We start from the raw sequence: 27,932 nt of genomic DNA, 5'->3' as shown, positions 1-27,932 counted from the left end.
GGGGTGCTGGGGTCAGATGTCCCCAGTCAGGAGCGTGTCCAGTATCCTCTTAGGGGAGAGCACCACCACCCTTGGGAGCCCGTTCCAGATTCTGGTAACCCTTATCGTAAAGAAGTTCTTCTTAATAATCTGCTGTCAGTCTGTGGTCATTGTTTCTAGTTACTCCAAGGGGTGCTCTGGTAAACAGAGTATCTTCTATGCCTTGCTGCTCCCCTCCCTCCCCCCCACCAAATTTGTAAATGGCCACAATATCCACTCTCATCCTTCTCTTATGGAGGCTGAAGAGATCTAGGGTCCCTCAACCTGTCCTCATAGGACCTATCCTGCAGGCCCCTAATCATATGAGTGGACTTCCTCTGGACCCTCTCAAAGTTATACACATCCCTCTTGAAGTGTGGTGCCCAAAACTGTATGCATTACTCCAGCTGTGGCCTTACCAGTGCCACATAGAGGGGTAGTATCACCTCCTTAGACCTGTTCATGATGCGTGATAGAGTGTGGTTAGCTCTATTGATCCTTTCATCATATTGTCAACTCACGTTCATCTTTGAATTAACTATGACTCTGAGATCCCTTTCTGCTGCTGTGCTGCTTAGAAAGTCCTCCCCCAATCTGTATGTGTTTTGGCAATTCCTTCTCCCTAGGTGCAGTACTCTGCACTTATCCTTGTTAAACTGCATCCTATTTTGTTCTGCCCACTTTTCCAGCTTGTCCAAATCCACCTGAATCTATCCCTGCCCTCCAGTGTGTCTGCTTTGTCCCATAATTTGGTGTTATCCACAAATTTGGACAGTGTGCTCAATATGTATTTGTCCAAAGCACTGATGAAGGTGTTGAACAGCAGTGGCTCGAGGACAGAGCCCTGTGGGACACTACTGCCCACATCCTTCCAAGTCAATGAAAAATAAAAGTCAATTAAGACCACTAGTGGCCACTGAGTGCATTTCAGCTTGAATGGTCCTGAGAGGTCATGAGCCTAAGTTCCACAGTTTTAAGTTGAAAGTGTAATGTGATAAATATACATCTCTAGCAATGGTTTACATTTTAAACATTTTCAGAGAATACAAAAACACAGAGTAAAATGCAATTAAGTGTGCTGTTATCCGTGGCAGTACTACTTTCCAGAAGGCATCTGGAAATAAGAAATTTTGACAGGCTACATTTGTGTCCCTAACCGAGCTATGTGTAAATGGTTGTATTCATAGCTATATTTAATTGAGGCTTATAATTGTACTCATAAATATGGAGGGCAGCTTTAAAAGCTAGTACTTTACTGTATCAAGAGTTTCCCATCAAGAGAATGTTTACACTAATATCTACTTTGATGTTATACATAATAATCAAATGTGTATATGTTACAATTGAGCTAATGGGGAATATTACCTTTATTTCAGTGGGGGCAGAGTTGACTGAGGCCATGAAGTTTATTGTTCCTATTTTTATTCTTCCTTACCTTACAAGTGGTCTCCAACAGTACCATTTCCTCAAACACTGGACGTGCACAAGCTTTCATGGGTGCCAGATGAAGTTTGAGTGGCTTACGCCACATAAACCTGAGCTCAGAGTGGCATGTGCAAGTGTTCACTACTTGCAGCGGGAGGTAAATTGGTGGTAGGATTGATGAGTAGCTTGTCGGTCTGCAGGCAGGGGTTTGCCTGATCTAGAGAGGTGTAATCGAGCGGGGAGGGAAATAGTCTGGTCAGAGGGGAGAGGGAAGAACAGCACAGCTCTGGGGATGTGAATGGCTGGGCTTTCCTAGCCCCTGGGCTGTGCTGTCAAGTGTTTACTTGGTCAGGTTAAGCTTTGCTAGACTGGGCTAGCCTTTTATCTATCTAAAATTAGTTCATCTCTGCCACTGCCTCTGAGGTGAACTAACTTTAGAGCACGTGTGCCATTTTTAGAGCTATGTAAACCCTGAGCATTCAGATTGTCCTTAGTTAGGGTGCGCTGAATGTAAGGTTGTATCTACCCTTAGAAAGCAGGGTGGTATTAAGGAATAAAACTCAGATTTTAGAATGGTGCTTAGGGTATAGTCTATTAATTACAGCTCTTAATTCAGTCAGTGCCCTCAGAAACAGAGGTGAAAATAGCACTAAGTAGATAAAATCTGCTTTTAAAGCAGTATTTTCAGAAAAAAAACCCCACTTTATTTTCTTCAAAATGTCACTGAATATTTTAGTTCTAAATAAGACGGTATTTTGATTAAATTCAGTTCAGATAACTGACATTTTTAGGTACCATTGATTCCAATGAGGAATTGTTTGGTGTATCTAAAATGAAGTAATGATAATGAAAATGTTCATTGTGAAAGAGATAATGAACAGACTAATAGTTATATTGTGTAAAACAAATTTTATACTGCAGGGATTCACAGATAGATAACTTGATGTCACCTATTGACTGCAGAAAGAGAAGACTTAATTTAAGAAAATTCCAAAAGAAGAAAAAACTGTATGCTTGTCAAAGAAAGACTGGTGAAAAAAATATACATGAAACTTACCATTGACAAATTAGTGTCCAGCTTAGTACTGCTAAACAAATTATCAGAACACCACCTAAAATGATGGAAACTAAAGAGCCTTTAGGAAGTCTTCCAGAATCTGTAACATATATAAAAATGGTTTTCACTGCATCAGCAACAAACACACTGTAATGACATATCAGTCATAGTATTTTTTCCAACATGCATTTTTGTATTTTTTGCCCATTAGGCATTAGAACCCCCAATAAAGATCTATAAAACCATTATGCCATCCCTCAGATATGAAAACTTGTTTTACCCAGCAAGGATGCTTCAGCAGACAAACAGAGTATCTAAAAACCCTGAAGTAACCCCCACTGACCACATACCCTTAGTTGTTACACATCACCCTGCAATAAGAAAAATCAGATAACAATTACAGACAATACTCAAAAAGGATCAGATTTGACAGAAATATTCCCAATCTCCTTGTTCTTGGCTTTCAAACAACTCCTTAATCTTGTCCAATTCATCATCATAAGCAATTCTTTATTGATCAGCGTACTGTTAATGGGATGTAATGGGTCACAATCCTGTCTTAATAAGAAATACAAGAGTTGCCAACTCATCTCCACTGCTACCACAACAAACACCCCCATATTGAAAGTGTTAGAATCCACAGATCCTATACATATCTATTCCTCACCCAGTGTAACAGATGACCTCACAGAAAATACTTAGGTGAAAATAGACAAAAACTACACTCTTGAATGAACAAACACAGGAAAAGGATAAAGGACAGACACACACATAAACAGGGAGGAAAACTCTTTTCACAGAACTACCACTCACTTTGAGACAAGCAAAGTTTTTTGTGATATCTTTTATTGGACTAACTGCCTAGTTGGGAGAGCTACTGGACAAGCTTTTAGGCATCAGATGCTCTTCATCAAGTCTCTGAAGAAATATATAGTTGGTCCAATAATATCTATCAAAAAATAATAAAAAAGGAAAAAAGCTTTTCCTTTCCATGTTTCCTTGACCATCATGGCTACAAAATATCAGAACCTCATTTTCTAACCTTACAATCCTTGTCCTCAAGGGGAATTTACAAAGCAGATTGAAAAAAAGATGGGTCTGGGAACAAATACTCATACCTTTACTGGACAGAAAAAAACAAGGACTAAACACAAACTTTGGCTCTATTATAAACTATGTATTAATCTCTCTCCCTCCTTGATAGTCTTGTTATTTTCATTATCAGGTTATTATGCTTCCTACTGCATTTCTCTGGCCTTTCAGCTAACTGGATAATGAGTCTTTGCTGTTTTTACAGCCCTCTTCTAACCTTTAGCTAGGCTGTTTCTATTTACATATGGAGTTTTCCCATACATTATTGTTCTATTCATTATTTAGCTCAAGCTGTGTCTGTTTTTTTCTCAGACCTGGAGAAATGTTTGTGCTAAAAATGCTGGTCTAAAACCTCTCGCAACCATACAGTTAATCCAATAAAAGTTATCATTCTCCAAAATATCCTTGCCTCTCATATATCCTGACCCATCACAGCAACAATATCACTCCAGTACTACTATGATATTAATAAGGCCAGTTTTCCAGTTTGAATCGGTCCTCATTGTTGCATGAAATATTGGTCTATAATACTATGCAGATTCTACCAGGCAATGGAAACAAAGGTTTTATTCCTCATCTAATACTCATGCTGAGTGGAAATCAGTCCCAAAGTAAAATAGTGGGAATAATTAAACTGAGTGAAGTCATGGGCGCATGCAGGATTGTGGCAATGGGAGTGGGACTACACCCACTTTAGCTGTGTGGTGCATGCACAGTGAAAAGAGCTCATGGTGTATATGACATACAGCTCAAGGGTCTGTGGCTTCAGCCCTTCACTGTGATTCACTGTCAGTGAACATTTTCTCTGAGCTCACCATCACTTCAGCACAGCATGTGCTATGAGCTCTTTGAGATTTCCAGCTCAGGGTTTGCCTGGAGTCCCTGCTTTTAAGTAGCTTTGGGCCCTGCCCTAACTCTAATTCTAACCCTCCCCCAACTCCCTCTCCAGATTCAGCCTCAGGGGAAAGGAACGGATGAGCAGCTGTGGGCAGCCCCTGAGCTCTGTTAAAACAGTGCTGAGTGTTCCTGCCACTACTGCTCACCCCTCCCTCTTTCCCCTGATGTTGAATTGCAGGAAGTGGGGGAAGGCAGGATAGCAGGGACTCTGCACAGATGCTGTGCCAAACAACCGGTGAGCTCAGAGAGCTCGCTGACATGGTGGTGAGCTCTGAGAGCTCCCAGCATATGCGATGCACAGTGAAAGGGGGATACAACTGCACCATCATATCCTGTCTGGTTTGCCCCTGAGCAAGGATGTAGCAGCTATATTCATAGTGACTGATATCTTACTTTAGAGTCAGTCCTATTTATTTTGATTACTAGAGGTGACAGATTCTAGCCATAGAAGTAGAGAAAAATCTGCTACAAGTTTTTGTTTCTGTGTAGAAAAGAAGTTCTAGTACTACTAGAAAGCAGGACAACTTGCAGGAGGTGAAGGGGACCTGATATCCACATGAGACCAAACATTATTGGATGACCTGGATGACTATTTATTAGTCTGCATAAAATCTAAAATCTTCCAAAAATGGTGATTATATAGTGAGACAAGGATTTTTCTGGGTGATAGCTTTTATTGGACCAACTGTATGGTTGACATAGAATACTTAAGTTTTTGAATGCAATGCATTCTAGGTCATTAGAATTCCTAAGTCTTACATGATACTGAAAAACTTTGGCATACATTAATTGTTTGTTAGTAACTACTTGCTCATAGATATTATCCCCTCAACCTCCTCACAGATATTACTTACTTTAAAATTTAACATCATACCAAATAATCCTCCTTCCAAAGAAAGCACTTATTTTTTAGAGTAAATCTTAAAGAAATTAATTGGAAATGAGCTGCTTCAGCTTCCCCTCAAAGAATGGATCAACAGAAGTAGTGAACTGAAAGACAAAGTATATACTGAAGGATAAAGTGTGGCCTAAAAGGAGAAAACAAACAAACAACAGCAACAAAACAACACAAGTTTCTTTTAACTGGTACCATCTCCTAGAGATCAATACTGTATTGTATATAAATGCATTGTTAGACTATACTTTTTTTTAAGGGTGACTTTTACCTCTGTGCAGCATTCATTCCTAGGCGGTACCCTTTTTCTCATACACCACACATCCCCATATAAGCAGAACACCTTCTCTTTGAGAAGGAAGAATGACTATTTTTTCCATAGTTATGGCAGCATAGTGCAGGGGTACAGCTAATCACTCTCCCTTTTCTGCTTAGTCAAAAGCTATATAGTTTTAACCCTTTTACAGTGGAATTGTCAGAAGCTCTTGCCTGCTGCTGAAGACTGGACATCATGGCTGAATCTGAGATTTTCAAAAGAGATTAAAATAGCTTGCAGGTCTGTGGAATAAAAGAAAGACAGGAGTAGCTAACAGCCAGAAAAATTGCAAAAAGAAAGGATAGCTCGATTAGTGGAACATTAAGACTATTGAAAGGAGACAGGGTTGTTGACACCTGTGGAATGAAGAGCAATTATCAGGAATCAGGTAGATTATAATGAGTCAAAAGTCAATTGACTGCATCAGCACTGCCTAAGTAGAAATGCCACTGATGTTGTTGGACAGTTGCTTTTAAAATGGGAAGAAATTCTTAGCAGAAAATCACCCTCCCCCCTAGAGGTGTCACCCCAATTTTTGGGAAACAGGTACGTGTTGTATCACTGTTAATTACTTTCATCTTTTGGAAACATCCATAGCTTAAATTTCTCTTTATAATTTATTATAGAATTTATAGAGATTTCTTATGCTGTGTTTGGGCTATATTATTGGTCTACAGTCCAGCTCAGTTGGTCATCAACCCATTGATCCTAATTGACAGGTAGATCCCAGAGCCTCTTTTGGTCGATCCTGGGCTGGGGGAGAGCTGGGTGCACATGCATGCGCACACCTACTCCCCCCTCCAACCCCAGCAGGTTAATCTGTGGGGGAGGGGAGAGGCGGGAGTCAGATCAAGGCCCCTGCAGTGAGTGACTGACCATGCAGCCCAACCAGGAGCAGGAAAAGGCAAATAAGGCCCCAGTCTGGCCAGTTGGTGGGAGGACTTGAGCTTAGGGGGCTCGTCCAGGGGTGCAGAAGGGGCTCCCCCCCATCTCTGTGGGAGTGGAGGTGGTAGCGCCTACCTGTGCTCAGGGTGCAGCGGGCAGCCCACAGAAGCAGCTGCCTCATCCCAAGCACAGGTGGGGCGGGGGCATGGGCCCCCAGGGGCTCCTCCAGGCTGCGTCCAGCAGCAGGAGCCCCCTCCTCCCACATGCCCCTGGATGACCAGATCTTACCAGACCCAGCTGGGCATGGGCCAATCCTACTTCTGTGCCATGCTGAGCCCTGCCCACCTAGTGGCCAGATGAACATGGTGTTGGGCCCTGGCCTGGCCAGGTCTGGAACTTTCCAAGGTCTAGGAGTGCATGGGTGGGGACTCCTGCTGCTGAAGACAGCCTGGTGGAGGCCCTGGGGGCCCATGCCCCTCCACCTGTGCTCGGGACGAGGTGGCTGCTTCTGTGGGCTTCCCGTTGTGACCGAAGTAGAAGTGGGGGACAGGAATGGATCCCTGGGTCCTCCACTGGGCTGCTCCCAAAAGCAAGAGCCCCCCATCCCCACACACCCCTGGACAGTGGAGAGTCCCAGACGTGGCCATGCTGGGGCCCGATCCCACTTCTGTGCCGTGGCTGTGCTGAGCTGCCTGCCTAGCAGCCAGATGAATGTGGCGTTGGGCCCTGGCCTGGCCAGGTCTGGGACTCTCTGCTGAGGGGTATGACTACAGCAGGCCCTAGTCTACCATCTGCCCCAAGGAGAGAGAGACAATTAGTATTTCAGTTGCTGGTGCACGAATATAATTACTATTGTGAGTATATTGGGGAGGGTACAAACAAATCTCTACTAACCTTATGCTCTGTGAAGCGTGCTTTCCTATGATGAAAAAACACTTTTATAGTACTGATACTGGGGAGTATTATCATCACCTCTACTCCTTTGAGCTGAAGTGCAGGAGAGCACAGCATCTGACACCTAATATATTATGTATTTTAAACAAAAACCAGTCTTTCTGTTAATGTGCTTCTCCTGCTTCTGGTTATTATCTGTTATTTACATTATAGTGTATTTTAATGGGTCCTACCATTTTGGGGCATTTTAAGAAATTGAAAGGATTTTCATGGCACTATTGTGTGATTTCAAAACAAGTCCAAGTCATGCCTCTTACCAGTAGCATGATGAAAATTAGGGGATATTTTCAAAAGCACCTAAAAGTTTGTGGAATACAACTTTCTTTCTCCTGTTTTGAAAATTTCCTCATAAATGACATCCTTCTGTCACATTTCATACCCTAGAGTTTTGGTTCAAAGATGTTTTTGAATCACTTCTCATAATCTCTTTGTACAGAATATTTTCTTTTCAGTCCTAATTTTGAATTAATCTATTTTTTCCATTAGTTTGAGACCAGGAAAATGGAGAAAATAGGGATTTGTAAACTGAAGATAAGCAACAAATCTATATTATATTATTTATCCTTATTGTGAATAGGAGAGTCAATTAACAAGTTTAGTGTTCCCATCATTTCGCAGTACAAGTTTTGACTGAACTAGAAATGTTACCCAACTTTAGAAAAGGAAGTCTGGAAACTAACAATGAAGTCCACCATAAAACAGGACAGAATGTTATATGAATGCGCCACATAGAATCATTAATGTTATTAGCATTTTTAAGAGCACTTTAGAAGATTGAAATACTAAAAATGATTTGAAGTACTTTAATTATTTTGAACCCCTTTAAACCACATAAGCCTAAAATTTCAATCACTTCAGAATTCCAGCTGTTCATTTATTATAAGCCATGTGTTGGTTTAAGAGAGTTGAGATGCATTTTCACTCTGGTTCAACAAGTTCCTTCTGAATATACAAAGTACCAGCTGAAGATAAAAAAAAGGATATTCAAATACAAGTTATGAAATAAAAATACAAATAAAGCAATGAGCAACATAAATTACTCTGAATAGCAACTACAGTATAATAGGCCTGTGCGAAGTGGCTAATATTCGCTTCAGATTCAGTCAATTCAAGGGACAGCGATTTGATTCGATGATTTGAATCACTGTCCCAATTCAAATCAGCCAAATCTGATTCGGAGATTCGGCTACTGCTGAATCTCTGAATCAGCCAGTCCAGGCCCATCCCCTGCCCCTCTCCCAGCTCAGCAATGGCTGCCCTGCCTGCCGGGGCCGGGGGAGCAGGGGGCTTGGGGGGCTCGTGACAGAGCCCCCCGTGCAGCGTGGGGCAGTGGAGGGCAGCAGGGATTGCCCCCCTCCTGGCAGCACCCGGTGAGTACTGAGGCTTTTCTTTAAAGGGCCGGGAGCTGGGACGGGTGGGGCAGCCATGGGGGTCTGGGGGAGTGGGTGGGAGTGGGGGGGCTGTGGGAGCAGAGGGGTTGGGGGTGCTGGCAGGGGTCCCCCCATGGTCCCCTCCCTAAGCCCCCCTTCCCCGCCCCTAGTACTTACCAGCTCGGGGGACTGCCTGAATCAGCAAAGCTCTCTGAATCTTTTCCGAAGATTCAGAGAGCTTTATATCAATTTGGACCGTTAAATTAGTCCCCTGATTCATTTCAGATTCAGAGATTTGGCCACTGAATTGGGCCAAATCTCCTCCGAATCGAATCTCCACCTGAAGCTTTACACAGCCCTAATAATCACAGATAAATCTATAATTTTTTCCCATTAGGCATGACAGAGATAAACTAAACTAGCTCTTTTCTGATCACATACAATAGTAATAATCTATTGTCCATTAGCAAGATTGGTATTAATGATTTTGGCAGTTAATAATAATGACTTACACTGGACACGTCTACATGAGATACGTTATCACGTATTAGCATAGTTTATTGCACAGGAAGTGTATGTGTGTCTATACTTGGCACAGTTACTGTTCAGTAAAACCTCTTAATCCTGCTTGAATTTGCTGCCTGCAAATGCAGGTAGCAAATTTAAGCAGGATTAGTTATTGCGCAGTACTGAACATTTGGACCTGACTCAGGAGCAAGTTTGTTCCTAGGTCAGCCCTACCAGTAGGGGCCAGCCTCAGGCCAGCCCCAGGGCTGGGCTACCTTTATGGCAGCCCCTGTCAGGCTTTAAAAGCCTGCAGACATTTTGAGCCCTAGGGCACACAAACAGGGAGCCTGAGAGCACTCCAGGGCCTGTGTGTCTCCCTGGACAAGCCATACCATCACCATCCTGCCTGCACCCTGCCTGCACCATGCTGCCTGCCTGTCTCTGCACTGCCACATGGCTGCCTGGACCACCTTGTCCAGGGTTTCAGGGTGCTGCAGGGTGCTGCAGGCTGCTCCAGCCTCCGGTCAGACCTGTCAGCCCCCAGGGGCAGCTGTAGGGCAAGCACTGCCAGCTCCCCCAGCCCACAGCACAGCACCAGCAACCTGCCCGGACCCTGCAGGTGCCACAGGGCATTGCCTTGGCTGCGTGGCTGACTGTCCCATACCATGCCCCTGCGTTGGGCACTGCAGGCAGCTGTGCGGGCCTGGCAGCTAAGGGACAGCTGCACAGGGGCCCAGAGAGCCAGCACGGGACTATGATGGCCCCCTCCCTGTCTGCACATGTGCCCACATCTATGCCTTCCACCCAGGGCCCCAACTGGACCAAGGAGGAGACTGATGATTTTCTGGTGCTGTGGGGTGAGGCAGAAGTGCAGCACTAGTTTGGGTGGGGTGGCTGCTCCATTGTGCACATATATGAGGCACTGTCAGACCGAATGTGGGAGCACACGCACAACCGGTCGGCAGTGCCACATAAAGGTCAAGGCCTTGCAGGCACAGTGGGTCGCTGTGACTGACCAAAACTGACTGTCCAGCGGTGCCCACAAGACCCTCCCACCTAGAGTAGGGAAGCCTCTCCTGGCTCACCAGCTCTGTAGTGGCAACTTACAGCTGTAGCTGAGTTCACCAGCCCTTTAATGGCAAGTCACAGCTGTATATGTGGGGAACAGTCAGAGAAGGTTTTTAGCCTCAAGGTGTGACTGTTACAAACTTGAGCTAGCACGAACATGGATCAACATTTGAGCAGTTCATAGTGCAACATGTTACAAGGCCCGAAGTCATTGGTGAGGATTCAACAACAATGCTAAAATGTAGATTTAGCCCCAATGTTTTGGGAAGTATGCCTGAATCATAATTTTCTTAGTAAGTCTTCTTATTAAATATTGATCTTCTCTCACACTACTTAACTTATGAGATCACAGATGATAGAGAATGCCTGTGGTTTAATCCCAGGATCTAGGAAGAGGGATCATATCCTTCTTAAAAAGTCTGTCAGTAAATGAGTAGTTTTTCTTACGTTGCAATAAACAGGAATACATATAAATAGCTGTTGACTGACTGACCATGAGGCTAAAGTATTAATCAAAAGAACAATTTGGCTCAAGAAGAAATATGTATTCATTGGCTATGAATACATTTAGGATGGAACTAGAAGTTTTCTGGCTGTCAGAGCAATGAAGTTTTGAAAAAGTCATCCAAAAGAAATATTGGGGAACAACAAACCTAACTAATTTTAAAATGGAGCACGATCGGTTTATGAAAAGATTTATACAACATTGCTGTCTGTGATAGCAGGAGACTAGACCTGATGACCCAAGTGGCCCAATCCATTATTAAATTGATCTAATTCCTATGGGAAAGAACACCACAAATGCAGAGAGGTTATAAATAGATGACAGTTAAAGGTATAGGATGAAAATAAATTCTAATACAATGAAGACAGCTGGCTGGTTATTCCTCGAGTCCATATCTATGCTATTTATATTCTTCTCCCAAGGTGCACATGTGTTTATAACAAATCCCAACCTCTTGTTGCAGATTCCAGTGATCTAATTTTTCTACATTAATCTGCATGATGGTCTCACTGGATTTGGAATGGTCTACAAATTGCTGTATGTCTTAACTTCTGCTAAAGGAATATTCTGCAAATTAAAAAAAGAAATACCTATACAGAGTACAGAAAAGTGTCATTTCTCTGCTTTTTTTAAACTAATCTGGCAACAACACAAGACTTATTTTTTAAATACAACCAGCAGGAAATGTCACTCCAGCACACAGAAGCAGATCATCTCCTTGGAAGTACTCTGAGAACTGTTAGTGGTCCCAAACCACAGTGTGACAACCAAGTGCATATCACATAAATGAGCACTTCAATATTTGCAAAGGTGACAGTGCATAGTATGAGTCTCCAGGGAAGGTATCAGTTTACTTTTTCTCTGTGCAATTAAAAATAACATCCAGCTGGTTTCAAGGTTTCATAGGTAAGGTGTGCAGTGAGATGGAATGTTAGAACTGTATATGCAATGAGATTCATGGCCCATTAATAATATTGCAAAATACAGCATTGCTTTAAAAAAAGAAAATGTTGTGTTGTAGTGAGAGAGAAATTGGAGTTCTGATTAATACACCCTATTAGACTCACCTTGGAAAGACTCTGAGTGTGCTTTTTGTAGGTTATAACAATGAATCAAAATAGCAAGTTCCTTAGTTTCATTGCATGAATGTGAATTAGTTCTGTCGTCACAGTCTCTCTGGAAGCAGGAACCCAGCTGGCATTTTAGGGAGCTGATTCTTCTGCTTCCACTCTCAGAGACAATCGTTTATAATGCCCTACAAGATCTAAACTTAACCAAATCATAGAGCTAGATAAATAGGTTTCTGTGAAAAGAGAAACCAGGGCCATGAAGAGGAAAGGGCAAAGATAAGGAAAGAAAAAGAAAGCAGAGTGCAGATAGGCAGGAATATTGATTGTAAGTAAGGGGTCTGCATTTTTGTTAGGTTTAACACAGTGAATTTAAAGTCAATAGTCTGAGAAGCTGGAGGTTGCTAATGAAATATGGAATCTTTTATTATTACATCACCAGTTAAAATTGTATTCAACTTGATAGTATTTGAAAGTGGCAACAGGTTTGGAGTTATTCCAGCCATCAGAAGTCCATGTAGAAGGCCCAGGGAAATCTGCCAGAAAGGTTGAGGAGTTTAAAGAACAGCTCATTTACATGCCATACTCAGTTAGCCGATGCAGCTCTGAAAGCGAATAGCATTACTTCAAACGCTGCATGATGTGCTGATTCCATGCATAACAGGATCATACACTGCTACCAAGATTTCCTCAGAGATAATCTTTCAAGATTATCTCTTTCCAAATAAATTTTTATTTGTCCAAGCAATGAAGGAAAAGGATGTAGGTAACCAATTTATGTATACAATTAGCATGAAAAAATTAGAATATGGAAATATTTATGTTCCCTTTTTTTAACAACCTATAAGGCACAAGTCTTATACTATAATCTGTGAACAGTTACTACTTCTATACAGCTTTTGCAGTAGAATACTGTGTACTAGTAGCAGTCTGAAAAAATAAAAGTTGAAAATCTTTAAGCCTAACTTTGGCTATTTAATAATATTACCTCAATGTTTTCAATATCCACTATACAAGCATCCAGCTCAGATAGATTGAAAATCAAGCACTCTCAGAGAATGATTAGGGAATATCACAAATACTGGAATTACTCAAAATGAGATTGGATTATAATTGTGTCTATATTTCATTTGGCAGACTCATTTTGGTTGACAAACTGAGTGTATCTTTACAGGTATGGCTGATTAAAGTATATAATTTAAACAGTTAAAAGTAGATTTTGAATAACAACTATCTTTTATTTCAAGTTTGCAATTTGCATACCCAGATCACTTGAATGGTAGGAGCAGATACATTACCTATGCAAGTTCTTCCATCTTCTGCCAGCTCATAGGGATCGGAACAAAGACATTCATAGCTGCCTTTGGTGTTAATACAGTTAGCAGACGGGTGGCAGGGTGAACTCATGTGGCTTTCACATTCATTTATGTCTGTAAAATAAACAGATCATGATAATTAATGGCCAAAAACTATCAAGATGATTTACTACATTATTAAATATGCTTCCAATAACCGGTATTACAAAGAGAAGAACACTTGTACACAAATTCCTAGATCCTGGTCCACGTATTAGACATCTAAGCTTATGTGACTGCTTGTACACAAATATGATCTTGCTTTATGAGAGTGATTCCACTTTGTTTGTAGAGGCACAAAGTTCTTTTATTTCCTCTCAGTGGGCAGCTGTAGGTGCCTCCAAGAACATGCAGGCACTGAACAGATTACCAGTGGGAAATGCTAAATTCCTGGCTACGTGCAAATTTCTCCACCTCAAGCATCTGATTCAGGGCTGAACATGCCATACTTCCATTATCTTAGGATCCAAATCACCTGGAGGGGAAGAGGAAGAAAAGGACTCACCCATATTTTAGCAAAGGATAAATACTTTGCAATGTTGTCAATATGTGCACTAGGTAATTTAAATCTCAAGTGAATGTCTACAAGAGCTGCAGTTACACCTCTGAACTGGATTTTTGAATGGTGGACATACCCTAAGGAAAAAATATAGACAAAATAGCCTACCATACCCGCAGTCTAGTGTTGACTTAGCTGTTTTTCTACAACCTGCCTCAGGTATCCCTTAAATACAACAAGCTCCATTATTTCCATTTTAGAGATGGAAAAATAGAGGCAGAGTGAATTAGGCCTAGATTCTGCCACCCACTTCCATATTCATTTTTTGCTCTGCTGAAGAAAATAAGGCTGTGAAGTATGAGAATATAAGAAAAGCTGGCAAAGTCGGGCATCAACTGATTTACATGAGCCAACAGGAGTAAGAAGGTGTTACCAGCATGCATAATACTGTGTTCTTGCACAGTAGTACAAGTATAAAGTATAAGTGGTATCTACTGTGAAAATAAAGTAGCCTCTGTACAAGCGGTTTCCTGATGATTTTCTTTTTATTACAAAGGTAGTGTCTATTTAATGAAACATGGCTTGTTTTCATATAGAAGATATACAAACTTTTGCTTACATTGTTGAACATATTAATAAAAACAGGGATGAGAAATGATTAATTCATGTAACTTATTTATTCAGTTTTCTGCCAGAACATTAATATATTGAAAAATATATATTATTTATTTAACAGCTTTATTTCTTTATATGGCATTTATGTGGGTGGAATTCTGCAGACAAATAGGATTTCAATAACGGGAAGGCTGCAGATTTCATTTGATTTTTTTGTATCCGGTATACAATTAAGGTAAATAGCTGTCTATTCTACTGTCACAGAAATACTGATAAACAGACTTTACTGAACATCAGCAGTAACACCTGCATTAAAATTAATTTGCCACCACCTACAAAGTATTCCTAAATATGGCCTTTTCAGATTTAATTTTCTCTAAAGTTCTCATAAAGGCTAAACAATTTCAGTATATATAGGAACTCAGAAACCTGAGCACATAGAGGAAGATGAACCCTACATAAAATGAACTCATATACAGTAAAACTCCCTTAATAAAATGTTTGCAATGCCCCCTTTCTCCTCTAATCTCCTCTCCCATTCAGTAGCAAAAAGAGAAGTGGAGGAAAAGCAAAGAAACACAAAAGGCAACAACACCCTGAAAATATTCATGAGCCATGTTAAGAAAGAAAACCTGCACTGTGTAATTTTTAACTGGTACTATTTTTCATGTGCACTAATTCTAATTCTAATTAGCAAATTTATAGGAAGGAGCGGGAGATTCAATTAACTACTTTTATAACTCCCATGTTCTTTACTGACTAGATATCTGGATTCATGGTACTATACTAGTTAATTATGGGACAGCTCCCTTCAAAACATCACTGGAAAGATAATGGGGTCTGTCCCCAGTTGCTCTGCTATGATGCTGACTATAGGAACAAAGGAAAGTGTGCTTCTCACTTGTTTTCAGTGTAATACTCAGCGGTAGTCACAAAACTTCATGCTAAGTCCCTGTTTTGTAGAACTCAATATTTTCCCTTGACATCATTCCTGTAAGCTGACTTGTGAAGCAGACTCGGTAGAGTTGGAGCATCTATTTAAAAATCCCTTAAGTACTTGTATGGAGTTACAGCTAAACTAATTTCAGAAGTTTAGCTGTCTCTTTAAAAAGCACACCTCTGGCTGCTACAATATGGAAAGTGAAAGTTTTGAAACAGGTTTTTTTTAGAAGCATAGAATCATAGGGCTGGAAGGGACGCCGAAGGATCATTGGGTCCAGCCCCCTGCATGAACAGGAAAGACATCTGGGGTCAGGTGACCGTCCAGTCTTCTTTTGAAGACCTTGAGGGTAGATGATTGCACCACCTCTGGGGGGAGCTTTTTCCATAGTCTGGACACCCTAGTTGTGAAGAAGTTTTTCTTAATGTTCAGCCTGAAACTATCTTCCAGGAGTTTGTGACCACTGTTTCTAGTTTTCCCCTGGGGTGCCCTGGTGAACAGTTGTTCACCGAGCCCCTGATGTACACCTCTGATATAGCGGTAAGCCGTAATCAGGTCCCCTCTCAGCCTTCTTTTCTTTTGGTTGAAGAGTCCAAGATCCCTCAGATATTTTAAAGGATATAATATAGGGCAATTTTATTTTTGATGAATAGTGTAAGTCTTTGGCCATTACAAAGTGAGACACATTTAAATATAGATACCCATACAAACTGGTGATGAAAAATTCCATTCTTTATTTGTACAGGTTAATTGTTCTTCTCCTTGTAGCTGGAATCCAAATTGACATGAATAAATCACTATGGATTTTCCAAGTTCTGAACAATATACAAAGTCACCATTTTCCACTTTCATTGGGACTCCACATGTTTCCTCTGGAAATAAAGGGGGACATATATATTAAAGATATATGTCAGTTTTAATAGTTTTATCTATATACCAAACATCATTTTCCATGTCCCTGATACATTGACTGCATGTATTGAGTCAGGCTTAAATTTAACCAGGAATTAAAAATTGGACAAAAGCTGTATTAAAATCTGTCAGAAAGAAGCATTATTCTTGTTAAATATTTACTTTTTCATACTGAACATTGTACAGTTATTATTTAGGATCTGATGGTGGATTGGCAATAATTAGCATCACCCACCTAGCATCACCCTCAGAGTGGAGCTTGCAACTCTGAATTTGGTTCCTAAGGTCTCTTTAAAATGCCTACAGAGTAGATTGCATCTCAGAATTGGAGTCATAGCATCCAGTATGCTGAGTGGTGAGATGGTTAAGCTAGCCTGAAGGAGAAGTGTGTGTAAAATCCCACCCTCTCCCTGGCTTAGATAGCTATGCAAGACAATATTCGCAACCCTGAACTTCACTCGGAATTTAGGAACCTAAGTCATCTCTTTGAGTGTAGATGAGTTGCTTCCTCCTTTCTTTTAAAAGGCATCTGGAAAAGAAGGTAATGGGGAACTGTTGACTTTCACCTTTTATATAAGAGACTATAAGTTAAAGCACTCATGTACAAAGTAAGGGGAGAAGAATGTAGGCATTTTCCGGTCAGAGTGAGTTCAAACCAACAACTAGAAGAGAGTGCTCAATACATCATGATATTGAGGAGAATGGGTTGGGCATTTTGTTAAATAGATGCTGTTATGCAGAAAAGAATGCAAGTCATGGGGCCAGAAAGAGAGAAATAGCGAACAAGAGTGAGCATGAGACTGCAGCCCAGGGATGAGGTCACTCACTGTAGAGTGGGTAGACCTGGTTATGATTCTGGTCCCCAGGACTGTATTTGGACAAATGTATTTAGGAATGTGACCAGCACTCAGACACTCAATCCTGCCTCTCTCCACCTCAGTAGCATGGTAGTCATTCTGGGCATACACACAGTAGCAGCACTCAAGGCACTTACAGAACTTTATTGGTGAACCTGAAGTATGCAGAGACTCTAAGGTCATGTCCAGACATGCAGGCATGTGTGGTGTGTGGCACCACAGACTGCATGCTTGCAATGTTATAATGTGCCCTGCATTGCAAATTTGCAATTGGGGTAGGGGGACAAATTTGCTACCAGGATTTCCCAATAGAAAAAAAAAACAAAAAACCCAAGGAAAAAGGTGATGCAGCACATGCTACAATAGCATGTGTCAGAACAAACAGAGACTCAGTCCTCCAGGGAGATGCTGTGGCTGCTGGCCAGAGTGTCTCTACTATTTTATTTGTACCCTGGCTGCTCCAGCACACTGAGAGCCAGGAGGAGTGGGGAAAGGGCAGTTTGCCCAAAGCAGAACAATTTGTCCCTCACCAAAGCACATGTGCAGGGGTGGGCTCTGCTGCGCAAAGTAGCGCCACAAATTTGTGCTGTTACTATTTGTGCCACCGCGGCTGCATCCAGAGTGCAGCCATGAGGTATGTGGCAGTGCAGACATGTCTGTGGCACCACATACTACATGTTTAGTTGTTTTCTGTGCTGCAAGGAAGCAGCGTGGAGGGTTTTTTTTACCGCTGGATATCTGGAGAAAAAACACAGAGCAGCGCATGCACAGGCAGTGTGCACTGCTCAAAAGTGGAGCTGGACCACCTGGAGCTGTGCTGTGGCTGCCAGTTAGGCTCCATGTGGTGCAATTTCTGCTGTTGCAGCCCCAGAAGACCCCCAGGACCCCAGGTAAGGCTGCTGGGGCAGCCTCCCCTACTGCCCCCAGGGGTAACTTGCCACATGCCAGAGTATGTGGCATGGGCTTTTCCTGGGGACAAACAGAGATGGCACAGGGTGCCAAGCTGCTAGTTGTCCCCAGGGAGCCAAACATCCACACCACATGTGGATGCGGCCTGCAAGTATATGCCCTTGCACATCTGGATACAGCCTAAGGAGATTAGTAGCAATTCTGTGGATCACACAGTTGGCCTCAGGCAATGAAGACCTTTTGTGGATCTGGACTGAGGTAGAATTTATATTCTATCTATATACCATATTTACCCAAATCCAAGACAGTTTTGAATTTAAGGCAGCCTCCAATAATTAGATTCTATACATGGAAACTTTATAAATTTATAATTTTCCATGTATAGAATCCAATTATCAGAGGGTCATCTTAAATTCATGCATCACTCCCCCAACGGATGTAACAGAGCAAGCAGCAGCACAGGGGGACAGGCAGTCGGGGGTCAGATGGCCTGACTCCTGTCCCTTGCCTCCTGCTGCTCATTTCCCCCCACTTTCCACCAATGCTGCCTGCCTCCTCCTGATGCCTGTATACCCTGGTACCTTCAGGACCTGAGGCCTGGGCCTCCTTCCCCACATGATGCCTAAACTCCCTCACACACCTTGCCCCTGACACTTATTCCCCGGCTGCCTGCTCCTCTACTATTTCTCTGCCCTCCATCCTGCCTCCCTCCAGGCCTGCACCCCCTGACCCCTTGCTGCCCCACCATTTGCCCCCACTTTCAGACTGTGCCACCATGCCTGATGTACTCCTGGCCCATGCCTTCCTTCTTGGCTGCACCAGGTCTTTCCCCCTCCACTATTGCTTCCTCTCTATCATGTGTCTGTTTCCAGCTCTGACACTGGTCCCACTGTGGCCCAGGATGCAGAGTACCCAGCTTGGCAGCAGTGGTTGCAATAGCTCTGGCCCCAGCTTAGGTCATATGGGAGAGCTTTGATGAACAGGGGATTTGAATTCAGGGCTCTCAGCTCTGAAGACAATGTTATAACCAATAACCACCCATTCTACCTAGTCAGAGAAGATGCTTAATTTCCTAGATTACCTTGCTCATAGGTTTCCTGCCAAGCTTCTAAATTTATTCCTGGTATATTGTCACATGACTCAAAGTCTTCAGGAAACTTCCCAAGTTGAAAGGCATCAAGTGGCACTTCTGAAAGTCCTGTATTGTCACAGATTATGCGGGACAAAGAATGTTTTTTGAGCTCATGCCTTTGCACATCTGTGAAAATATCATCATTTTCCCACCAAAATCTGGAAAGATAATAGAGGCATAAAAAGATGAAATTCAAAGAGTTGAATATTCATGACTGCTGATACAGTGTTAGTATAAAACCAAAAATAAACATTTTAGCAAAAGACAGTTATGAAATATACACTTATTCATGGAGATATAATAATAATTAATTCAATTTAATTGGTTGAAGATTTACAAGCCCATCTTAAAACTCATAAGGAACTCAGTCATACAAAGAGCTCAATACCCCTGCAAAGTACCAAACATCCAGCAACCTCTATGGATGTCAGTAAGAAATGTAGGTGCTCAGAACTCCCTTGGATGGCTCATTGACAATGGAGGATCCAGGATTGAACACCTGCTCTGACAGGGATAACTAGGGATCTGGGTTTTCTGTTCCCCATGGAAAAATGGAGAAAAACATGGATTTTACCCTTTTCCTGAGGAAAATGTGGATTTCTCATTTTACCAGAGAAACCTGTGGATTTTGCAGTTTTGCAAACTGTTCTCTGCAGGCTGGCAGAGTTCCAGCCTGCAAGGGGCTGGGAGGAGTGGGAGGAGGGCGGTCAGGCGGGGGGCACCATGTGCCTGTACAGGCACATGGTCCTAGGCAGCCTGGAGAGCAGCTCCTGCAGGTAAGTGTGTTGGGAGGGAGTGGGGAATTGAGGCCCTGATAGTGAGGGAGGGAGGGAGTTGGACAGGCTGGGGCTGGGGCTACTGCCCAGCCGGATGGTGCATGAGGCTTAGGGGCCCAGGGCCACAATTTGTGGCCTCAGGGCCCCAGTGGGGAGTGGGACCGGGCCACGCATGGCTTATCTGGGGGGCAGGAGGGAGGGACCAGCTCCCCGCCACTGCGCACATTCCTGGGGGGTAGGGAGGACCCATGCCCCACCAGATCTGTGCATGGGGTGGAGGCAAGTGTGGGTTGTCTGCTGTGGGCTTGGGCTCCACACTCTGCTGCCCTCCCCTAGGACCTCTGAAGCTCAGCAGATGCGACCTGGCACTGCGGGGCATGGCAGGGCTGCATGGGGATCTCCTTGCCACTGTGAGCTCCGCACTGACCTAGCAACATGTCCTCTGCCCACATGGCTGTAGCAGGGGGCTGCAGGGTTGTGCCGCTCACTGCTGCCATGCTGGCAGGGCAGTGAGGAGATTGCAGCGGCAAGGAGATCCCCGAATGGCTCTGTCCTACAATGCCTGGTCACACCTGCTGGGTTGTGGAGGCCCTGGGGCAGGGCAGCAGGGTGAAGAGCCCAAGCCTACAGTGGGAAGCCCATGTCCACCCTTGATCCCCACACAGATCTGGAGGGCATGGGTCCCCCCTACAACCCCGGGAGTGCATGTACCAGCAGGAAGCCACCCCCCTGCCTGAGCCCACAGCAGGCAGGCAGCAGCGGGGGAGATGGGCTCTGCTCCACTGCAGCAGCTGCTGCCTCCTGTGAAGGGGAGGAGGCTGTGGACTTGGGTCCCTGGCCCCATAGCCCTGGCAGCAGGGTACCCCCTCTGGGAGAGCTAAGGGTGGCAGAGGGCTGTGGGTGGGGGGCGAGGGGCACCAGCAGGGCCAGAGGGCTGTGGGTGGGAGGAGTGAGGAGCATCAACAGGGCCAGGGGACTGATGTGGGGGGGAGATGAGCACCAACAGGTTGTCGGGGGAGCGTAAGGAGTACCAGCAAGGCCAGTGGGCCATGGAGTGGGGTGAGGGGCATGAGCAAGGCCTGGAAGGCTAATGGGGGGGAGTGAGGGGCACCAGCAGGGCTGGAGGGCTGTGGGGGGAGTAAGGTGCATGAGCAGGACCACAAGTCTGTTGCGGGGGGGAGTGAGAGGCATCAGTAGGGGTGGGTGGGGTTGTTGGGGGGAGTGAGGAGCCTTTCATTTTAATCATAGATTTTGGGGGGTTTCTCAGAGAATTTGTAATCTTTTAATCAATGAATTTGCGGTTTTTTATCAGGGAAAACAAGGACCCCTGGAAATAACTCAGAAACCTCTGCTTTGGTATATCTAAATAAAAAGGATAAGATCCTGTAATAAAGGAGCTGAGGAAAAGTGTCTAAAAAACACTAATGTGTTAACATTAAAGGAGAGGATTACCTATCCATTAGTATACTAAACATAGGTTTATATTGGAAAGTTGCAAAGAGGAACAGTTTGAAGCTGTTCTTGAATATTTCTGTTTTTCACCACCACTGCATTCCCACCACCATTGCATCTACAAGTCCACCCAGGATCACAGCAGTTTGAGCCGGCCCTAGCAGCCCAGTGCTGGCAGCAGGCTTGGTGGGGTCAGCCCCAGATTCCAGGTTGACTGTTGAGTGGTGGAAAGGCTAGCCATGGCATGAAAGTGCTGAAGTGTGGGGCTAGGTGGCCTGCACTTTAGCACTCTCGTGCCCCAGCCAGCCCCTGTCACCATCTACACATGCATTTCAGTGCATGTAATTACTCCACTGTAGGATAGTACACTGTCCCCAACAGTACTATCCTAGGATTAAGTTAATTAATTTACTGCACCATAATACCAGTGCAAGTGTAGATGGTGATGCTTTACCAAAGAGCTAATTAGTCAATTCAGCAGCAAAGTGCAAATGTAGATGCACCCAAGACAGATCTAACATCAGTATCACCATCCTGGTGTCAGAAATATCTAACACCAGGTTTTAGAATAGAACACTATTCTAACATTATTCTTACATGCAGAGCAAGTAATCAGTTCTTGCTTTTCATACTTAACTGAAAATATTGAAATCATGAAGTAATAGTTTCAAATTGCATAAGTTGTACCTGGTGTTTAGTGTTTCATGCCCTAGCAGTTACATTGCACATTTGTGACATAAGTATTTATGTATCTCCACAATATATGTTTAACTTACATTAGAGGACTGTTAAAATGATTTAGGAAACCTTTGTGTAATGTAAAAAATGCTAGTTGAGATTATGAAATTGTTTCTGCAAAATGTAACATCAAATGCCTGTCTATGAATATGGAATCCTCCATTTGTCAGGCATATGATCTCTGCCAGACTAGCTACAATAGAGTTATTAAATATAATGTTTGGATCAAGTGACTAGTATGCTATGAAGGCTGACTGAAACTGGAATAAATGACTTCCTTCAACATGTTTTCAAGGGAGGGTAGAAAAATCACAAGCAGCAGAATAAAGAAGCCACATTGTTGGAACAGGGAATAGGGACATATATACTCAATGGACTCACAGGAGGAAGCAGCAGCAGGCTCAAAAGAAGAAGAGTGAAGCTGGCTTTTGTAGTGCTTGAGGGGTAGTTGCTGGGGGCTGATCCAGGCCAAAGAAAATGAGCTGAGCAGAAAAGACTCCGTGGTTCAGACAGCAATTCATGTATTGTAGGAGGCGAAATCTGAACACCCAAAAGACTGAACCAATCACAAGGAATGTACCAGGAAAATACGTGTGGGGTTTACAAGTTGTTTCTCTTGTACTGCTAAGTAAAGAGCAATAGTATTTTCACTTGCCAGATGAAGAAGCAAGCCATAAAAGAGAAGGCTCACAGCTTTGGTGAGATTCTGGGAGATATGCAAGAGCAGCCAGGAAGTCTTGGGAACCACCTGCAGTAGATTCAGAATTCAAGCAACTGGACTGGAGGTCTCTATTATTGTTTTTGGATTTGACTACTTGGAAGAATTTAGTATTATCTGCAAACTTAGAGATTTTACTGTAAGCTTCAATACCCAGGCCATTAATAAAAAAGTTGAACAAAACCAAGCCTCACATAGATTCTTGTGAGATGCCACTTTCGACCTTCTTTCATCCTTACCCTTTGCTTCCTATTTTTTAACCAGTTCTCAATCCTAGAAAGAACTTTCTCTCAAATCCTGTGGTAACTGGGTATCTTTTTGTGTTGCTTTGTACCTTGTTTTTTAAAAAGTCTTGGGTGAAGAACCTTGTTGATTTTTCAAAAATACAAATATATTATGTCAACTGCACCCCCCGCAACATGCTTGTAAACACCCTCAAAGAACTCTAGAAAATTGGTATGGCAGGAGTTCCCTTTATAAAAACCATTGTGACTCTTCTCTAGCCATGCATATCCATGTGACTACTGATTTTTTCTTTATTATAAATTCTACCAACTTGCCAGTAAGACTTTTTTGGGCTTTTTCAGAATCATTGAGTTTTGTCTGCCTGAGAATTTTGAGTGGGGTATGCCAATGCCCTGGCTTAAAGGTCTTACCCCTCCAATTAGATTTTCAGATTTAGACCAATAATGAAATTTGGGGTCAGGAATTAATTTACCCCATTATCAGATTGGTATGGGGTGACTGTAGATATGCAGGGAGACTGCTTCGACGCTGCAATTAATCAAGTCTGCTGGAGTGTGCTAATGAGCGTGCTCCAGCAGCCTCTGTATCTCATGTATCAGGATCTCTGCACTTCAAAATGGCAGTGGGGGTACTTTAATTAAAGCTCATTCAATGAGCTTTAGTTAAAGTGCCCCCGTCACCATTTTGAAATTCAGGGACACTTGTACATGAGGCACTAAGGGTGTTTCCATTAGGGTTACTTGCGCCCCACCCTGGAGCATGTGTAAAAATACCTATAGTTTTTCAATGATGCACACTAGCCTATTTTAATGTGCATTAACTAAATAGCATGTTTTGTTTAGTGATGCTTTAATGAGCATTTAAATAGCGAATACACATTAAAGCACACGTGTAGACATGCACTTAGACTACTGAACTAAAAGATATAAACCTGGAGATATACTTTGTCACTAGGCAACATGCCACAGCCTTTTATCCAAAAAGCCTTATGGCAGCCATCCAAAACCTGATAATACCTCTGTTATCCTGTTTTTATTTACATATGGGGTTTTGCACGTGCCCTTATTCTATCACTTGTTTAGCTCTGTTGTGCCTCCTTTTTTCTCAGAGACCTAAGGAAGGTTACTATGGTATTCCACAGCTTGCTTATGTATCTCCCAACTGTTGGTTCAGTAAAAGATATCATCCACAAAAAGCCTAAACTATAACGATGAATTTTAACCAGTCAAAAATCTTGCTTGATTTTGATTTATGAGACTGAGCCAGCATCTGGGAACTGATATTATGAACTAAGACAGCTACCATTGGTTCAGAGACTACATGCTTATTTACATGATAGGTATGTCACTTTGGCAATGAAATGGAGTTTGGGCCTTAAGGCTAGATTTAATAAAGGACTTTGGCACCTAAAGCAGGACTTAAGTGGAAAGGAGGTATATAAAAGGAAAAACTTCAATCCAAAATAATTCCATTCAATTTCTGCCTAGCCTCACAAGTCACCTAAATGTTTGACTTCCAAATTATCTAGGTACCTAGCTTTCTGCTTCTGCATGAGTCCAGAAATGCCGTAGTCTTAGCAGCTACATTAATATGAAATGAGTTTCATCAAATAAGTCAAGATTATTATATGAATACTTGTTAGACTGGACTTTAACTAGTAATAGATTATTTGGGTCCTTCTTTTTCCCCCAAATTCCATATCTTCACAAACCATATCCATTCTTCAGGACTTCCAATGGATTTTAGAATCCATTAGAAATAGAATATGAGCCCTGCTACACATTAAAATTAAAGCTGGATAGAAACCAGCTCTAGAATTGTTACATATTTTCAAGCACTAAGTTTATAGCTGGTTGGCTCTTTTTATAGCTGGATAGACATTTGTGCAATAAAAATGCACTTGTGGCCAATCTAAATTAATTGTGTGAATAACCAGTCAATTGTGTAATACTTATAATGTGTTGCATGGGCATTTTATATTTTGAATGCAGTGATTAAGACAGAATCCCTTATTCATTCAAAGTCTGAACCTTCAGTTCTTAAACTCCTTTTTTCTCCCAAAGTGAAGTTTCATACACAGAAACTTAAATCTCACATAGGGGTTATGCAGGCAGGAATTTGGGGAGGCAGGTATCTGCCTGCTGGATGCTGACACATCTATCCACAGGAATGATCTTTGTGTAGGCAGGAATGGAGCACACATCCCAAGAGAAAAAAATAGGCAAAAAGCAAATTGACTAAAATTACTAAGCTATCAAGGGATAAAGAACAAGGGAACATAGTAGGAATTGTTGATAACAACATTACTCTTTCCTTTCAAGTCTTATTTCTCACACCTGTAAAATGCCCAACAATTTTTGCTGCATAAAAATCAACAGTTTAAAAATGCTCACCGGTCACCTTCCCTCAGTGCTTTCATTTGTTTTCCAATTAGACATGCAAACAGTGGGCCGGTTCTAGCATCTGGAAGGAAGTTTTCTGCTAGGCCACCAAGCCAAACATCAATATTGTTAGGATGATGGTACAATTTTATGATTTTTTCAGCTATTTTCTTGTTAACTATAATCGTATTCATGTAGGTTTGAGTCTCTAGTCTTGGTAAGTCACAGAATTCTCGCCAATCATTGTAACCTGTAAATATTATATATATAATAAGATTAGACTTGAAAACTCACTAATTAATGTAACATTCAAAATTAATTAATTATTTGGATGAGATTTTGACTTATTCACAATGAATAGCATCTAATTCTGAAAACAGATTAATTAGAATTGACTGAAACCAACTGGACTTCTTAGAGAGTAAGATATTACTCAGTGGTCACATCTACACATGGCTGTATAGCGCCTTTGTTACTTGCTAAGGGAAGTACTAAAAGATGGTGCAGGGACAGCCCGTATTGTGCTGTGCTGGCTGTGCATGGTTATTTTTGGCCACTATATCGCTGTAGCAATGCACTATAATGAGGGAGTGCACAACTCCAACATAGCAGCAGCATCACAGTTTTTGCCAACAGATGCTACGGCACTTAGTGCATTGCTATGGCACCGTAGCATCTTGCGTAGATGCACCCACTGGGAGCATCTACACATGCATATTAATGTGCACAAATAAACTCTGGTGCTTATTGCACCAGGGTTTATTGCTCCCCTTTGTGCGTTTACATGTGTGCTCGGAAGCATAGCATGTTGAGCCAGGTCAGAGCAGCTCTGGCTGGCAGGGGACCTGGAGGGTGAGCCTGCCAGCCCAGGGCTGCTTCCGCAGGTCAGCATGCTGTGGAAAGGCTGGCTGGGGCATGAGGGTACTTTAGCACAGGGTTAGCTGGCAAGCAGCCCCCATGCAGAAGCACCCTTGTGCCTCAGCCAGACGGGACATTGTTTACATGTGTGCTGCTGTGAAGTTTTTTACCTTGCAGCAGGATACTTGTAAAGCAAAATCTGTGTTAACTCCCCCCCACCTCCCTTGCTCTGCAGGGGTTTTCAGAAAGGTTGAAAACCCCTGCCTCAGATAACTGGAATTTTTAGATACCCGGCACCACCCTTACCCCACTCTTGCCAGTTAACACAGCTTTTGCTTTATTTACAAGAACTATCTTGCTGCAGAGTAAATTAGTTTACTCCAGCCTAATGGGGCACATGTGTAGATATGCAACATTTACTGAGCAGCTAATTAGTTTGCTGAGCAGTAAGCATCTCATATAGACATGCCCAGTGTCATGGCACTTAAGATATATTAATTGATGCCATATCACATTAATAGAAATGTCTGGATATAAAATAACACCATCATATTTAAAAACTCTGAAAACTAGACCATGGAAACATTTTGGTGAAGGCAAATTAATATAAAAACACAAAAAAATGTGTTTGGACTTTGAATTTTTAATAAAAGAAAAAAGAGGGATGGAAATAAACACACCCCATTACAAATACAGAGAGGCACTCCATGTGATTGTTTTTCCCTATAGTTGACCTGAACCTGTAAGGTTGCCTGTTAGAATGAAGAAAAAATTATGGAGGCACAGAATATAATGTCAGAGGCAGTAGCAATGGTTACAAGGTATTATACTGCTACCAGAAGAATAGAAAATTCAGCTTTTCTGAATAATCTAAAAATGACATATTACTAGTATCTAAAACCTAAATTGTTAGAACCATTTTGGTGGAAAGATTCTAACAGCTCATGCTGAGATGAATTCATGGCATCTAAAGATGCTTCTCAGAAAGGACAGTGTGACATATGTAGCTATGAAACTGGTTTCTGTATTCTGTGCACTGTACTTTTTTACATCTCTAAGTCTCTCTCTACAGAGATGGAAGTAATTTACATATTGTACTCTCGAAAAGAGACTATCTTTCTTTTTTTTCAGGTAATTTTTATTAAACATAAAAGTCATTTTAGATTGAAGGTTTGAAGTTGTTCATTGCATTTAGAAAAACAAAATAGGAGATGGTTGATAAATAGTTAAAACTGAATTGTCCCCCGTGTCCCGCTCCCCACCCCCCTGCCCATTATTCCCTAATTCAATATTTTGAGATTTTGAAAGTTCTGAAAAGTCCCAATAGCAGGCATAGCTGCTAAAGCTACTCCTTAAAGAGATAATAATCCCTTCACAAGTGATTGATCCATTAAAGTCTCTAGGGGTAAATTTTCATTTTAATGCTAGTGAATAGTTTGTTACTATCAAAGGTAAATTAATTATGATCATGCTGTGTTGTTCTAAAAG

At 42.3% G+C, this 27,932-nt stretch overlaps 1 protein-coding gene across 1 annotated transcript in view; it reads right to left on the bottom strand.

Moving 5' to 3' along the window:
• The window catches only part of TPO (thyroid peroxidase), a 148,634-nt gene that overhangs the window by 19,445 nt on the left and 101,257 nt on the right, over nucleotides 1–27,932 (bottom strand). The window contains exons 11-15 of the mRNA XM_025203384.1: nucleotides 25,599–25,836; nucleotides 19,225–19,433; nucleotides 16,167–16,337; nucleotides 13,355–13,486; nucleotides 2,501–2,600 (exon numbers count right to left, since the gene is read on the bottom strand). Coding sequence (XP_025059169.1) covers nucleotides 2,501–2,600; nucleotides 13,355–13,486; nucleotides 16,167–16,337; nucleotides 19,225–19,433; nucleotides 25,599–25,836 — 850 coding nt within the window. The remainder of the gene's footprint in view (nucleotides 1–2,500; nucleotides 2,601–13,354; nucleotides 13,487–16,166; nucleotides 16,338–19,224; nucleotides 19,434–25,598; nucleotides 25,837–27,932) is intronic.

The sequence above is a fragment of the Alligator sinensis genome, unplaced genomic scaffold, assembly GCF_000455745.1.
Source record: "Alligator sinensis unplaced genomic scaffold, ASM45574v1 scaffold832_1, whole genome shotgun sequence".
NCBI lineage: Eukaryota > Metazoa > Chordata > Crocodylia > Alligatoridae > Alligator > Alligator sinensis.
This window is presented reverse-complemented; position numbering and strand designations above follow the sequence as displayed.